This window comes from Triturus cristatus, chromosome 12, assembly GCF_964204655.1.
Source record: "Triturus cristatus chromosome 12, aTriCri1.1, whole genome shotgun sequence".
NCBI lineage: Eukaryota > Metazoa > Chordata > Amphibia > Caudata > Salamandridae > Triturus > Triturus cristatus.
In genome coordinates this window covers 420,339,829-420,354,968 of record NC_140595.1, presented here as the reverse complement: position 1 = coordinate 420,354,968, position 15,140 = coordinate 420,339,829, and the positions used below count along the sequence as shown (strand labels likewise).

Sequence of the window (15,140 nt, the reverse complement as noted above, 5' to 3'; positions counted from 1 at the left end):
TGTTTTTTTTTCAGACCACCACCATGTGCATTCTCTGTGACTGCCTACACTCCACCAAGGGCAACCAGCCTTAGTGATGCTGAATGTATTTGCATTACAGACTTAAACCTGAAAACCCCACTGGCTTGTACATACTGTGCATGACTATACACGGCAAGGACATGGGTGTGTGCTAAGCCTCTGCTTCTTCCCCCAAAAATTCGCTCCCCCTTTCCATCTAATGCAACTGTGAAATCACCAGAGCAAGACGCAATAAATCTCTGCCTATAATTCTTCTATGCACACAGAGTCATGTTTTCACATTAGTGCCAAAACGAAATTTCTTTGCCAATTTCAAAGCACACTTACTGCTCTTTTATTTTTTCAGGGGCAAGTGAAAATCTCTTTTTACAATTTGAAATCACTTTTACAGACTGACACATTATGAAACCACTATTTTTGCTTTATTTAATTGCACGTGTCCAAGCTGTTTTTTTTTCAGACCACCACCATGTGCATTCTCTGTGACTGCCTACACTCCACCAAGGGCAACCAGCCTTAGTGATGCTGAATGTATTTGCATTACAGACTTAAACCTGAAAATACCACTGGCTTGTACATACTGTGCATGACTATACACGGCAAGGACATGGGTGTGTGCTAAGCCTCTGCTTCTTCCCCCAATAATTCGCTCCCCCTTTCCATCTAATGCAACTGTGAAATCACCAGAGCAAGACGCAATAAATCTCTGTCTATAATTCTTCTATGCACACAGAGTCATGTTTTCACATTAGTGCCAAAACGAAATTTCTTTGCCAATTTCAAAGCACACTTACTGCTCTTTTATTTTTTCAGGGGCAAGTGAAAATCTCTTTTTACAATTTGAAATCACTTTTACAGACTGACACATTATGAAACCACTATTTTTGCTTTATTTATTTGCACGTGTCCAAGCTGTTTTTTTTTCAGACCACCACCATGTGCATTCTCTGTGACTGCCTACACTCCACCAAGGGCAACCAGCCTTAGTGATGCTGAATGTATTTGCATTACAGACTTAAACCTGAAAACCCCACTGGCTTGTACATACTGTGCATGACTATACACGGCAAGGACATGGGTGTGTGCTAAGCCTCTGCTTCTTCCCCCAAAAATTCGCTCCCCCTTTCCATCTAATGCAACTGTGAAATCACCAGAGCAAGACGCAATAAATCTCTGTCTATAATTCTTCTATGCACACAGAGTCATGTTTTCACATTAGTGCCAAAACGAAATTTCTTTGCCAATTTCAAAGCACACTTACTGCTCTTTTATTTTTTCAGGGGCAAGTGAAAATCTCTTTTTACAATTTGAAATCACTTTTACAGACTGACACATTATGAAACCACTATTTTTGCTTTATTTAATTGCACGTGTCCAAGCTGTTTTTTTTTCAGACCACCACCATGTGCATTCTCTGTGACTGCCTACACTCCACCAAGGGCAACCAGCCTTAGTGATGCTGAATGTATTTGCATTACAGACTTAAACCTGAAAACCCCACTGGCTTGTACATACTGTGCATGACTATACACGGCAAGGACATGGGTGTGTGCTAAGCCTCTGCTTCTTCCCCCAAAAATTCGCTCCCCCTTTCCATCTAATGCAACTGTGAAATCACCAGAGCAAGACGCAATAAATCTCTGTCTATAATTCTTCTATGCACACAGAGTCATGTTTTCACATTAGTGCCAAAACGAAATTTCTTTGCCAATTTCAAAGCACACTTACTGCTCTTTTATTTTTTCAGGGGCAAGTGAAAATCTCTTTTTACAATTTGAAATCACTTTTACAGACTGACACATTATGAAACCACTATTTTTGCTTTATTTAATTGCACGTGTCCAAGCTGGTTTTTTTACAGACCACCACCATGTGCATTCTCTGTGACTGCCTACACTCCACCAAGGGCAACCAGCCTTAGTGATGCTGAATGTATTTGCATTACAGACTTAAACCTGAAACCCCCACTGGCTTGTACATACTGTGCATGACTATACACGGCAAGGACATGGGTGTGTGCTAAGCCTCTGCTTCTTCCCCCAAAAATTCGCTCCCCCTTTCCATCTAATGCAACTGTGAAATCACCAGAGCAAGACGCAATAAATCTCTGTCTATAATTCTTCTATGCACACAGAGTCATGTTTTCACATTAGTGCCAAAACGAAATTTCTTTGCCAATTTCAAAGCACACTTACTGCTCTTTTATTTTTTCAGGGGCAAGTGAAAATCTCTTTTTACAATTTGAAATCACTTTTACAGACTGACACATTATGAAACCACTATTTTTGCTTTATTTAATTGCACGTGTCCAAGCTGTTTTTTTTTCAGACCACCACCATGTGCATTCTCTGTGACTGCCTACACTCCACCAAGGGCAACCAGCCTTAGTGATGCTGAATGTATTTGCATTACAGACTTAAACCTGAAAACCCCACTGGCTTGTACATACTGTGCATGACTATACACGGCAAGGACATGGGTGTGTGCTAAGCCTCTGCTTCTTCCCCCAAAAATTCGCTCCCCCTTTCCATCTAATGCAACTGTGAAATCACCAGAGCAAGACGCAATAAATCTCTGTCTATAATTCTTCTATGCACACAGAGTCATGTTTTCACATTAGTGCCAAAACGACATTTCTTTGCCAATTTCAAAGCACACTTACTGCTCTTTTATTTTTTCAGGGGCAAGTGAAAATCTCTTTTTACAATTTGAAATCACTTTTACAGACTGACACATTATGAAACCACTATTTTTGCTTTATTTAATTGCACGTGTCCAAGCTGTTTTTTTTTCAGACCACCACCATGTGCATTCTCTGTGACTGCCTACACTCCACCAAGGGCAACCAGCCTTAGTGATGCTGAATGTATTTGCATTACAGACTTAAACCTGAAAACCCCACTGGCTTGTACATACTGTGCATGACTATACACGGCAAGGACATGGGTGTGTGCTAAGCCTCTGCTTCTTCCCCCAAAAATTCGCTCCCCCTTTCCATCTAATGCAACTGTGAAATCACCAGAGCAAGACGCAATAAATCTCTGTCTATAATTCTTCTATGCACACAGAGTCATGTTTTCACATTAGTGCCAAAACGAAATTTCTTTGCCAATTTCAAAGCACACTTACTGCTCTTTTATTTTTTCAGGGGCAAGTGAAAATCTCTTTTTACAATTTGAAATCACTTTTACAGACTGACACATTATGAAACCACTATTTTTGCTTTATTTAATTGCACGTGTCCAAGCTGTTTTTTTTTCAGACCACCACCATGTGCATTCTCTGTGACTGCCTACACTCCACCAAGGGCAACCAGCCTTAGTGATGCTGAATGTATTTGCATTACAGACTTAAACCTGAAAACCCCACTGGCTTGTACATACTGTGCATGACTATACACGGCAAGGACATGGGTGTGTGCTAAGCCTCTGCTTCTTCCCCCAAAAATTCGCTCCCCCTTTCCATCTAATGCAACTGTGAAATCACCAGAGCAAGACGCAATAAATCTCTGTCTATAATTCTTCTATGCACACAGAGTCATGTTTTCACATTAGTGCCAAAACGAAATTTCTTTGCCAATTTCAAAGCACACTTACTGCTCTTTTATTTTTTCAGGGGCAAGTGAAAATCTCTTTTTACAATTTGAAATCACTTTTACAGACTGACACATTATGAAACCACTATTTTTGCTTTATTTAATTGCACGTGTCCAAGCTGTTTTTTTTTCAGACCACCACCATGTGCATTCTCTGTGACTGCCTACACTCCACCAAGGGCAACCAGCCTTAGTGATGCTGAATGTATTTGCATTACAGACTTAAACCTGAAAACCCCACTGGCTTGTACATACTGTGCATGACTATACACGGCAAGGACATGGGTGTGTGCTAAGCCTCTGCTTCTTCCCCCAAAAATTCGCTCCCCCTTTCCATCTAATGCAACTGTGAAATCACCAGAGCAAGACGCAATAAATCTCTGTCTATAATTCTTCTATGCACACAGAGTCATGTTTTCACATTAGTGCCAAAACGAAATTTCTTTGCCAATTTCAAAGCACACTTACTGCTCTTTTATTTTTTCAGGGGCAAATGTAAATCACTTTTACACACTGACACATTATGAAACCACCATGTGTAACTACAACAAAAACAATTCCCATTTCTATTATTCATTTCTTAAGTTACCACATACATACCCTCTCAAACTGAAAACTCACCTTTAAAATTAGTTAGTTCTGAAAGAAATGTGACACTCAAACAGCAGATTATCAGAGCCAGGATCTCTGTTCTGTTCACCTGTCTCCTCTCAGCAGAACCAGATAATGGCAAACTTTCCCTCTATTTTTCCACACATATACATGTAAGTTTCAAATCTCAGTGCTTCCCCCTTTTTTTTAAATGTAATCACACATTTCTATTGGTTGAAAACCAACCCTTTTCCAAAAGTACCCTGCCCCCAACTTGACTTCTGCCTAGTACCCTTCCCCCAACTTGACTTCTGCCTGCTACCATAGCAACAGCTCATGGAACACTGCTGTGTTCAGTTAGGTCAGAAGTTCGACACACAATGTTTCAATTCCACAGAGCAAGAGTGCTTGACTTTTCAAACCTAACAGCAAATCCATAGTACTATTCTTTAGACACACATTTTTTTGTACCAATACAAAACATGCTTGTATTAATTTTCACATACAGCCTAGTTTTTTTTCTAGAATGGTATGAAACAGCCAATCAGTTCTTTTTGTTTTGTAAAAAATATGTATGCCTCCATTTCCAAACTGTCTTTCTTTTCATATTGCCATTCTACTGAAAGACACCTCCTGAGTGCATCCAGTTCTCCTTTGAAGATGTTCACAGTGTGGATTGTAGGGCACAGCTATGTCTTCTGGAGTGAAAAGTTTGCAGAGAAAACAGATATGGTGAGAGACCTTGCTTTGCCAAATGTAGACATTAAATGGATTGGTCAGAGAGGGTTAAAGTGGCACCAATTGATGCCATTGGTGAAATCCTTCATTCAAATCCAACACCCTGACCTCATAATAGTGCACTGTGGTGGCAATGACCTAGGCACTTTGACTGGGGTAGGTCTGGAAATGCTTATGAAGGACACCTTTGCACAACTGTTTACACTTTTCCCTAAAACTGCCTTTGTGTTTTCCAACATATGCCAAAGGCAAAAATGGAACTGGTCCAATCATTTCTGTCCACAGATTGACAAAGCAAGAAAGCACGTCAACAAATCTGTTTCTGCTTTCCTCCGTGACTATGGTATGGGTGCCATTTACCACAACAACTTGCGTTATGACATGCAAGACATTTATAGAGGAGATGGTGTGCACTTCAATGATGAAGGGAACAGAGTCTTCCTCTTGAACCTTAGACTCTGCATCGGTACTTACTTGTAGGTACCACTAAAAAAATGACTTCATAAACACAACAGCTCTTTTTAGAGCTCCCTAATTTCTAAACTCTTAAATCTGCTTTTCATTTATCTATTTTTATTTTTTTACCGTACGCTTACCGTAAGCTTACCGTACGCGTACCCCGTGATTTTTTTTAAAATCAATAAATGTTTTTTTTGTACTTTTCTGTCCTTCTTTGACCCCCTTACAAATGTTAGGGGGTCTGTAACTCTCCTCATTGCCCCCTTTCCTTGTTTTCACTCTTTTTTTTCAGAGTGAAATACACAAAATGGCGGCCGCCGCTTCCTGGTTTCGGCCGATTCGAATGTTTACTAAGATCTAACAGCCAATCAGAATCGCGCTCGCGCACGCCGCCGTACGCTTACCGTAAGCGTACGGTAAGCGTACCGTAAGCGGGCTCAGATATATATATTGATTTAAAGGCTATTTTCTCAGAATCTACTGAACAGATTTACACCAAACCTACAAAAGGCACTTCCTTGACCTAGGGACTACCTCTCTGCCAAATTTTGAGTAATTCTGTTCAGCCGTTCGGGCTGTAGCTCGTTCTAAAGGTCCTATGGAAAAATGCATGGGAAAAACGCGTTTTGGGACCCCCCTTTTATCTCAGCCCCCGCTTGACGGATCCCCCCGAAACTTTCAGGGTAGGAGCGGAGCGTAGCGCCCCACCTATTTTGAGAAATTCGCGAGGATTCGTCGACCGGCGCCAAAGTTATTCAAAATAGAATGTTGAGGTTTTCCTATGGAAACGTGGTCCTAACTATAACTACCTACTGGCGACCGCCAGTAGGTAATATATATATATATATATATATATATATATATATATATATACATGAAAACACGAAGGTTGCCCCAATGAGGAGGTCGCACACGAAGGGGTTACTGCACACGATCACACTGGCAGCAGCAGTGCCAGTCAGCCCTCAAAGTTTCCAAACGAGACTGCCAGACGCGTTTCGGGCAATTTGCTGCCCTTGTTCACCAGCTCTACAACATCAGGCGGGGACAGCGGAAATGTGCAGGAATAACTTTATTTAAATATGGAGTCCCGCCCCCATGGGCGTGAGCAAGCAAGGCATTATGGTTGATGTAGTCTTAACCCATAGCTGCTCCTGACTCTCCATTCCAATGAAAACCCGGTTGGGTGCCGCAAACCCCGATGAAGTAGTTCTCACAATGTCATTACCCCAGTGGGCTTGAAAAAATTGTAGAGTCACTGGCACTCCTGCCAATATTTACCGGCAATCAGGCCCCCTTCACTCCAGTCAGCGCTCATAGTACTCAAGCACCGTGGAACCGCCAGGTTAAGGCAGCGGGACCTCCTCGCGACCAGGCTGGCCACAAAATTTGAAAACACGAAGGTTGCCCCAATGAGGTTTTAATTCATTCCACCCATCTGGGTAAGACATTTGAAACGGACTACAGAAGGCACCCACTGGGGTTTATAGCGCGATGGAGTTTGGCAGGAAACGACAAGTACCATAATGCCTTCTGCTACAGCCCACTAGGGCGGGACTCATTAAATTGAATAAATAAGTGCTTACAATCAATGCCGGCTGTTTTCCGTTTGTGCAGCCAGTGAACAAGGGCGCCGAGTCGCCCGAAACGCGTATGGCACTGTAAGTGAAGGGATTGTGCCAGACTGGGTGTTGTTAGCCGTAGCTGGAGTGTGATAACCCCTTCGTGAGCGGCACTCCTACGAGGCCAACCTTTCTTGGATATATATATACATATATATATATATATATATTTTTTTTTTTTTCACTGAAAAAAACAGAGGTTTCAGAGACGTTATAGTTAGAAATTAGCATTTAAAAACATTAGAAATTCACAGAAAAAACCATAGGTTTCAGGGGTGTTATAGTTAGTGGGACATTTCACTCGTACAAAACTATAGAAATTCCTCCGTTATAAATTATTCCAAATAGAATGTTGCGGATTTCCTATGGATAATAGGTCCTAACTATAACTACCTACTGGCGACTGCCAGTAGGTAATATATATATATATACATATTTATATATGAACTTTTTATGATCTTTTTAAGATTTGTAAGATCTTTTTAAAGTTTTTAAGATTTTGAAAATGAAATAATAAATGTGTAATCTTTTGTATTGGAATGTTATCAATTTGAGAAATTCTAGTTCAGAATTTGAAAATTAAAAAATTGAATATACATAAAGTAAACTTTCAATTGTCCTGTTCATAAAAGATCAAAATATGGCGCTAGATCAGATTGAATTGTAAATAATACACTGATTTTAAATGTCTTGTTGAAATGCAATTTTAAATTATAAAAATGCATAAATACATTTTTTAAATACATGAGTGAGTTGTATGTATCGAATAAGATCACATGCAAGATGGAATTGTTTTGTTAATATTCATTTATTTGCACTGTGCACTTTTTCAAAGATGTAAACAGGTATGCAAAGTGGTTCTTCTCTGCCCATGCCGTTGTGCATGGTTTCCATGATGGTTTAAATCACATGTGTGAGCAAGGTGGTGCAAACTACAAAAACACGTCAAGCATTCTGTGAAATAAATAATTGAAACTGATTCCAGTCATGTCAGTGCCTGTTTTGAAGCGTCCAAGCAGAACAGGAGTGGGAGTAGATATGTTAGTGAGTGTGCTGGTAAAACATCTTTGACACACCCCTGATCAGGTGAACAGCGCAAACCAACAGCAGTAGTGAAATATATGGAAGTACAGCGTGGAAAAGTGAGATTTCAAAATGGTAGGAGTGTAAATCACTTTAAAAGTATTTAGCAGTTGGATGCATCCCATGAAGATTCTGTATATTAATAGCTCCTACCTATGAAAACCAGGATCCTAATATGCTCAGAGACTAGGCAGACCATATTTCAGAATCGTTACAGAGAATGATGGCTATTTTAATTAAATATGCCAAGAGTGATCCGGATAAAATACAAGCAAGAATAGAAACATTGCAGCAAGAATTTAGTCAACATCCAAATATAGATGAAGTATTTAAACATGAAAAAGATATGGCAACCAGATTGTAAAAGCATGAGCAAGTTATAAAAGACTGACAAACAATGAAGTTCCTGAGGGACAAAATTGACTAGCATTTAGCAATAAGTAACAGGTGACCATTCCAGCTTTGCAAAGGGCCTTCCACCACGCTGTAACACTTGTAGCTGCATTTCTGGTAATGTTTGAGCCGTTTGAGCTAGAAACTTTTGTTTTGTTCAAATCTGCAGATTAGGAGCAGATTATGGATTATGTTGCAAATTTGGAAAATGTATAATTAGGCAAAAATCGGTGCATATGAACAGTTTCATAATTCCAGTGGCCCTACTCAAACCTCTGACTAGGTCCAGAAGTACTCCTCACTGGTTCCTTCCTTTTTTTTGTCTAATTGAGTTTATAGTTTAGATTCTATGGAAACAAGAAAGTTTAAACCGGAGGTTCCACTCCACAACACAGACTACCATACCACATAATTACACTCCTTAACAAATAATCCCACTCTACATAACTCCTATACACTAAATACCACATTCTTTCTATCCACATAATGTCACTGCACAACATACTACATAATTGCACTACACACAACATACATCCACTCCACTCCAAAAAACATTAGTAAAGAACTTTTACATTTACAACGCCATTTGCACCTTCAGTGCACCGGCCCTCCCACTGCAAGTCCACACAGTGTCCATTCCAAAATAGGATGTTGCTTTTTTACAAAACAATTTATAAAGGCCCCGTTTCCCCCAGAGAGTTTAGCAGCACAGTATCTAAAAACAAATAAGAAACAATGGAAAAAATTAGCTGTGCCCAGGAGACACCCTACCTGCCTCACACGACCACACCGTGGCCATCTAAAATAGATGATGATGAGAGCACACATCTGGTTAGGATGAGCAGGACAATAACATTCTTCCCTATGGTGTATATTTTGAAGTGGAATTTTTGGGCTGATGAAGAGGCTATTGCTTTGGCATACCTTTAATTGTATGGAATAGGATGAGAACAGAAGAAGATGAGGTAATACCTGGATTACTTACTGGTAATCTTCATTATCCTGATTCTTCCTTATCTGTCCAATTAATTATGACCCGCCCTCCACCCTGTTCCTTCCTCAAACCTCGCTTAGGGCTTGACATAAACAGGAAGAGGTTGTTTTAAGTGAGGGAAGGATTTATGGGAAGTCCTTTCACCACTGATACGGAGTGAAACCAGCTTAGCTGTGGTGGACTCTATAGAGTGAATGGGCACCTTCACTACAAACATGTACAATGGGATGAGTAAAGAGGAACTACAGAAGATTACCAGTAAGTAATTCAGGCATTACCCTTCACCTGCAGGGTAAAAGTTACTTTGATAACATGGTAACAGCCTCAGGAAGTATGCTGTTAGAGATGGATGAAAACCAACTGCCTAAAACTCAACACTGACAAAATTGAAGTAGCAATCTTTGGCAAAGACTCTTTGCTCTAGGACTGCACCTGGTGGCCTGTCTAACTCGGTCCCAAATCCTTCCGGCAACCCATGCAAAGAACCTTGGAATAGCATTCGACAACCAGCTCACCATGACCAGTCAAGTGAATGCAACCTCTGTCTCCTATTACCGCACACTCAAGATACTCAAGAACATATTCAGAAGGCTCCCCACCCACACTTACAGAACTATCCCCAAGCCCCCATAAGAAGCAAGCTGGACTGCAGCAATTCACTCTATACTGGAATCAACACTCACCTGACCAGAAGACTTCAGACCATACAAAACTCTGTGGCCAGGCTCGACCTCATCCTTTCACCCCGCACTCACATCACCCACACCACAATGTGGTCAACTGGCTCTCAATCCACTAACTCCTCATGGACAGACACAAAGCCTTACACAACATTGACTCTATGTACCTCAACAACAATATAGACTTCCACAAACCTATCAGACACCTCTTCTCAGAAGGACACCTACTTGCACCCCACCCTCCCAGCATATGCAAAGCCAGATCTGATTGCTGATCCTTCTCCTACCTCACTCCTAAAGCCTGGAATGACCTGCCTCTGCACATCAGAGCCTCCTCCTCAGTTTTTGAATTCAGCAGGAACCTGAAGACCTGGCTCTACGCCTAGCCCTGGCTCGGCGCATACAGTTTCTCCTTCAGTGGCAGAATTTCCTCCTGGTTGAGTGTGTGCTATACAAATACACATATCATAAAAAGGAACACCCTCCCCTGTGCAGTGTCACCGATGCCAAAAATAAACAGCTGTCTATTGTGTTCAATTTTTTGTATTACCAACCTTGGACATGGAACAATCTATCTACTACAAACATTATGAAATAATAATCTGTTTATTCTGTGTATTCGGTCCCATGCACAGTGGCACCTACCCCATCCAGAAAAGGCTGTAAGAGCTCCTCCTCAGATTTCTTCCTCATGCAGTTTACGAGTGCGGCGGAATCCGTAAAGTCACAGCCAGTTAAATTAGCAAGTTCCTGCAGATGATAACAGAAACAAACAGAAAGCATGTGTACATGACAAGAACTATTCCATGTGAACTTTACCACCAAGTAAACCATAAACGGAAACACAGAAACGTGCTCCACTTTGAATCATCTAAAAAATGTAAATTACATTGATATATCGTGAGGCAATAATAAATGTGTATCAATAAGTTGAAAGTGTGCACATAATGATGATGCACGTGCACAGTGTTTTTTTAAGCACACATTCTCAGGTCTTTTAAGGGAACACAGGAAATCTCTGCACTTTCTTTGGGAACTCGTTTGTATACACTGAACTTTCGACAACATATGTTATTTCAATGGGATTGTTCTTATGTTCCCATATTTATGATTCAAAGTAAGAAAGTTAGCCAGTATTTCAACTGTGCGGTGCTAAAAAACATAAAATCCAATTACTGGTGCTTCAATTTCTGTTTCAACGTTTGTGTGTTTGTTACTTCATCTTTTTCATGGCGGACGAGTCCTGTCTCAGGCCCTCAACAAGATGTTCTGCTGGTTGGCCAATGAGTACACTGATAACACACCTACTTTGTCTAGTTCTGAAAATTCTTCAATATCTTTTTTTAAGTTACAACGACCAGATTCACAAATATTTGTACATATTAGATGTGCAAAAAAGGAAATATTAACAAATGCAATTTGCTGAAATAAGTTTCCTGGGTATTTACTAACAAAATAAGCATTTATGGAAGTTTACAATTGTAAATTGCATTAAGGATTCTCAAAACTCCACCCTTCATTTGAATTTTCCATTAATATATTTTTTTATTTTGAGTATGAGGATAAAAAGATTAAGGAAAGGAGAGCTGTGACAGACCTGAAAAATGTGGTAGTGTTCACAAAGAGTCTGCATGCAGCCTTGATCGAGGAATCACACTAAAATTGCTCCTCTCAGAGTTGGAAGGAAATGTCTCTTCAAGGTGATTAAACAAGTGACAAGACCAGATCTCACAGTGGGAATTCTTTTCTTTGTGGGACAAAAAAATGAAATCTTAAAAGAGGGAATTCATATTTGTGCATGATTTACTTGTGTAAAATTCCCACTCAGCGGAAAATCCAAATGAGTTAATTTTTTGAATTTAGGGCTTGGGTCACTGAGAAAATAAGTAAATCTGCAGATGCAGGTTTATGATATAATGTGAAAACACATGCCAGTTACACTTTCCCAGATGTAACCCTGGAGAAAACCTTTTTTGCCCTGGAAGCGGAATTTTCTCACTGTCTAATTGTAGGCATTGTACAATTATGCAAGGTAAAATGCCAGCTACTTTGTGTAATGTCATTTTTCTCCTTTACTGAAACATATTTTTCCATGGGGAGAAACTTCTTCTAAACACTCATGAATTTTGAAGTTGCTCCTTTCCACTTGGATGTAGAGGGTTTTGAGAATACCTACAAACACAGGAGTTTGTGAGCATTCCCAATCTTTACATGGAAACTACACCTACTTGCCAGCACTTGAGTGGAATTTGCTCTTGCTCAATATTATGTGATCGTGGTGAAATGTTGCATGAGTAAACCGATTTAAGACTGAAAGATCATCCTTTGTGAGTACTCTGCAGTCAGAAATCCAACCAGGAGAGCACACAGTGTTTTACTTTAGCAAATTTATAAGAGAAATAAAATAGTTACCAAAACCCTTTTGAATTTTCTAATTTTACCAAAAATCAAATTGTACTCCTCATTTTTTGTAGATCTTAAATATTTTGTTGGGTTTCAGTGATTCAGAAAGATACCTATTCTTTGTGTGTATCCTGCAAAAGGCTTTGCTTGAATGCTCATTCTTTTTAGGCCTGGCTACAGGCAGATTTATCTGATTGGAGTACCCAATGTCAATTGTACAAGTCCAAATAAAAATAGTGAGGGGTCATCCCCCTTCAGCCATTGGCTTTTATGTGGTTTTCTAAGTTTGTTACTGCCTGCATGGGCTTTCTATCAAGGATATGGCCTCTTGTGGATCGTTACATGGTCCCTTTTGTGTTACCAATACGTTTCCTTCATTTATGAACCCCTTGCGCTGCCGGAGCTTCACTTTTTGTGATGCCCTGGCAGCGCAAACTGCAAAATCATATTTATGAGGTCACACAAACCACTTGCATGGCTTTGAATGGCCTCATAGATATGAATTAAGGCAAGGCAGAGCAAATCACTGTGTTGCCTTACTCTACTCTCAGGAGGTGTTCCACGAGCATTGGGGTGGGTGTTTCCATGCAACACCCATGGATTTTAAAGCTACCCCAGATTTACAAGAATATGTATTCTGGGGATGCGCTAAAACCTTATGCTTCCTTAGGTGAGGTGTAACGAGGAAAAATGACTTCTTTCTCCTCATTTATTCCTCTTTCTATGTGTGCTGCATTCTGCAGGACACATGGAACAAGAAAAATGCCTCTCAAGATTGTTTTTGTTCAGGAAAGTGCCCCTTCGTGCACAATAACAACCCTGCCAACAACACATGCACCCTCGCACCATGGTGTAAGGGTGCCTTGGATGGCACTAGGCTGCCGAAACAGCGCCAGCGCTGGGGAAAAAGACAGGAATGCACAGTATTAGATAAATATGGTGTGTTCCTGCCCTTTCACTTTGATGTAGGGCAGCACAGCAAGGTGACCTGCTGCCTTTCGTCAAAACCACATAAATGAGGCCCTTAGAGAATGCCTGCCACCTGCCCTTAGGTGCAGAGGTTACACATGCTACAGGCATGATATAACAAGTTACATTCATTGTCATAGCATGATTATTTGAATTGATACCACATGAAAAAAAATATTTGGGAATTCAAGCAGGAAGTAAAGGATAAATTACCCTATTAATGGCAGCAACTTTTTCTTGATCATCAGAAACAAATCCAGGGATGATGGATACACCACTCTGCGAAATAGCTTTGTGAAACAATCCCTTGGACAGCGGAGATAACACCTGAAAAAAACAGAGGCAAATGTAAACCACTCGAAATGCCCAGTTGAGGGAAAACTTGAATGCATCAAGTTTTCAGACGCACTAAGTACATTAAAGAATAACAAACAATAACATGTTGTTTCCCATTTGTTCTTTACATAAATGACTGAAAATGCTCGTCTTTTATTAAAGATTAATCCTTCTCAGCAATAATTCTAATGCAAATTCAAGCAAGGGGGCAGGATTGAAGCTGCTCCGGAGTTTGGCATTTTTGGGGGGGAGTTTATATAGCGCAAGCAAGACCCGAAGGTATCAGAGCGCTTTACATGAGCACAAGTTACTTAGAGACAGATTACATTTTGCTAGGCAGGGGGAAATTAAGTGATTTGCCGAGAATCACAGAATGTTGAGCGTCCCTGCCGAGACTGGAACCTGGTTCCTCAGCTCCGAGGTCAACCGCCACAGTCGTTAGGCCACATTCTCTTCCCCTTCGTTAGTGATCAGTTGGTTCAGGGGAACCATAGTTTTGTGCGACCTGCAGCTGCTTTGACAGTCACCATCCTCTAAATTTTGGCCTACTCTTAATCCTAGCCTATAGGAAAGTAAATCTATAGCTTCCGAATGGTTTAATCTACCTCTTGTTCGTTTTGACAGTCCTAAAACAATAGTTCAAAGAATTATTCGTATTAGAATGCAGACACTTTCTGCCAGGACCTAGCTGGTAAAGCAAACATGCCCTGGCTAAAACCTTTGAACCTGTGCAAGCAGCACACAGATTTGGGGAGATAAAGGGGGCCTTTTAAGCATGTCTGAGGACACTCCAGATTTTTGCCACGAGATGACGCCTATTGTCAACTGTTGTGTGCAGTTACACATGCATGACCTCAGCTAATGCTAATGTGATCCCTCTATCCCAAAAGCAGCCTTCAACCCGAAGATGAAGGAGTCAGTTTCTAGAGTCGTTTCCGGGAATTGAAGGTGGATCACGTTCCATGTCATGGAGATATGTAGCAAGACCTTGGATTTCTATGGGTGGTAATTACTTGCTATTCGCTTTGGTAATTAGTTCAAGAGTGTCAAATCAATAGTTAAATGCCATGTGCTTTGTGTTGCCAGCTTGAATTTTAAATTAGAGTCCGTAGAGAAAACCACATGCAGAGATGTTTTAGGGCATGGGCAAAGTGAGCTTTGGCCCAGGGCACCAGCCTTTCGGGGGGGGGGGGGGTAGGGGTGATAGAGCCAGCTCTGTTCTGCAGAAAGTCTTGTCCTTGTGACCTTAAATAATT

The 15,140-nt window shown here is 40.6% G+C and overlaps 1 protein-coding gene across 2 annotated transcripts in view; it reads right to left on the bottom strand.

Moving 5' to 3' along the window:
* The window catches only part of LOC146776044 (fatty acyl-CoA hydrolase precursor, medium chain-like), a 316,465-nt gene that overhangs the window by 153,836 nt on the left and 147,489 nt on the right, over window positions 1-15,140 (bottom strand). For both annotated transcript variants that reach the window (XM_085638270.1, XM_085638271.1), the window contains exons 7-8: window positions 13,762-13,875; window positions 10,822-10,926 (exon numbers count right to left, since the gene is read on the bottom strand). In XM_085638270.1, the coding sequence (XP_085494396.1) occupies window positions 10,822-10,926; window positions 13,762-13,875 (219 nt within the window). The remainder of the gene's footprint in view (window positions 1-10,821; window positions 10,927-13,761; window positions 13,876-15,140) is intronic.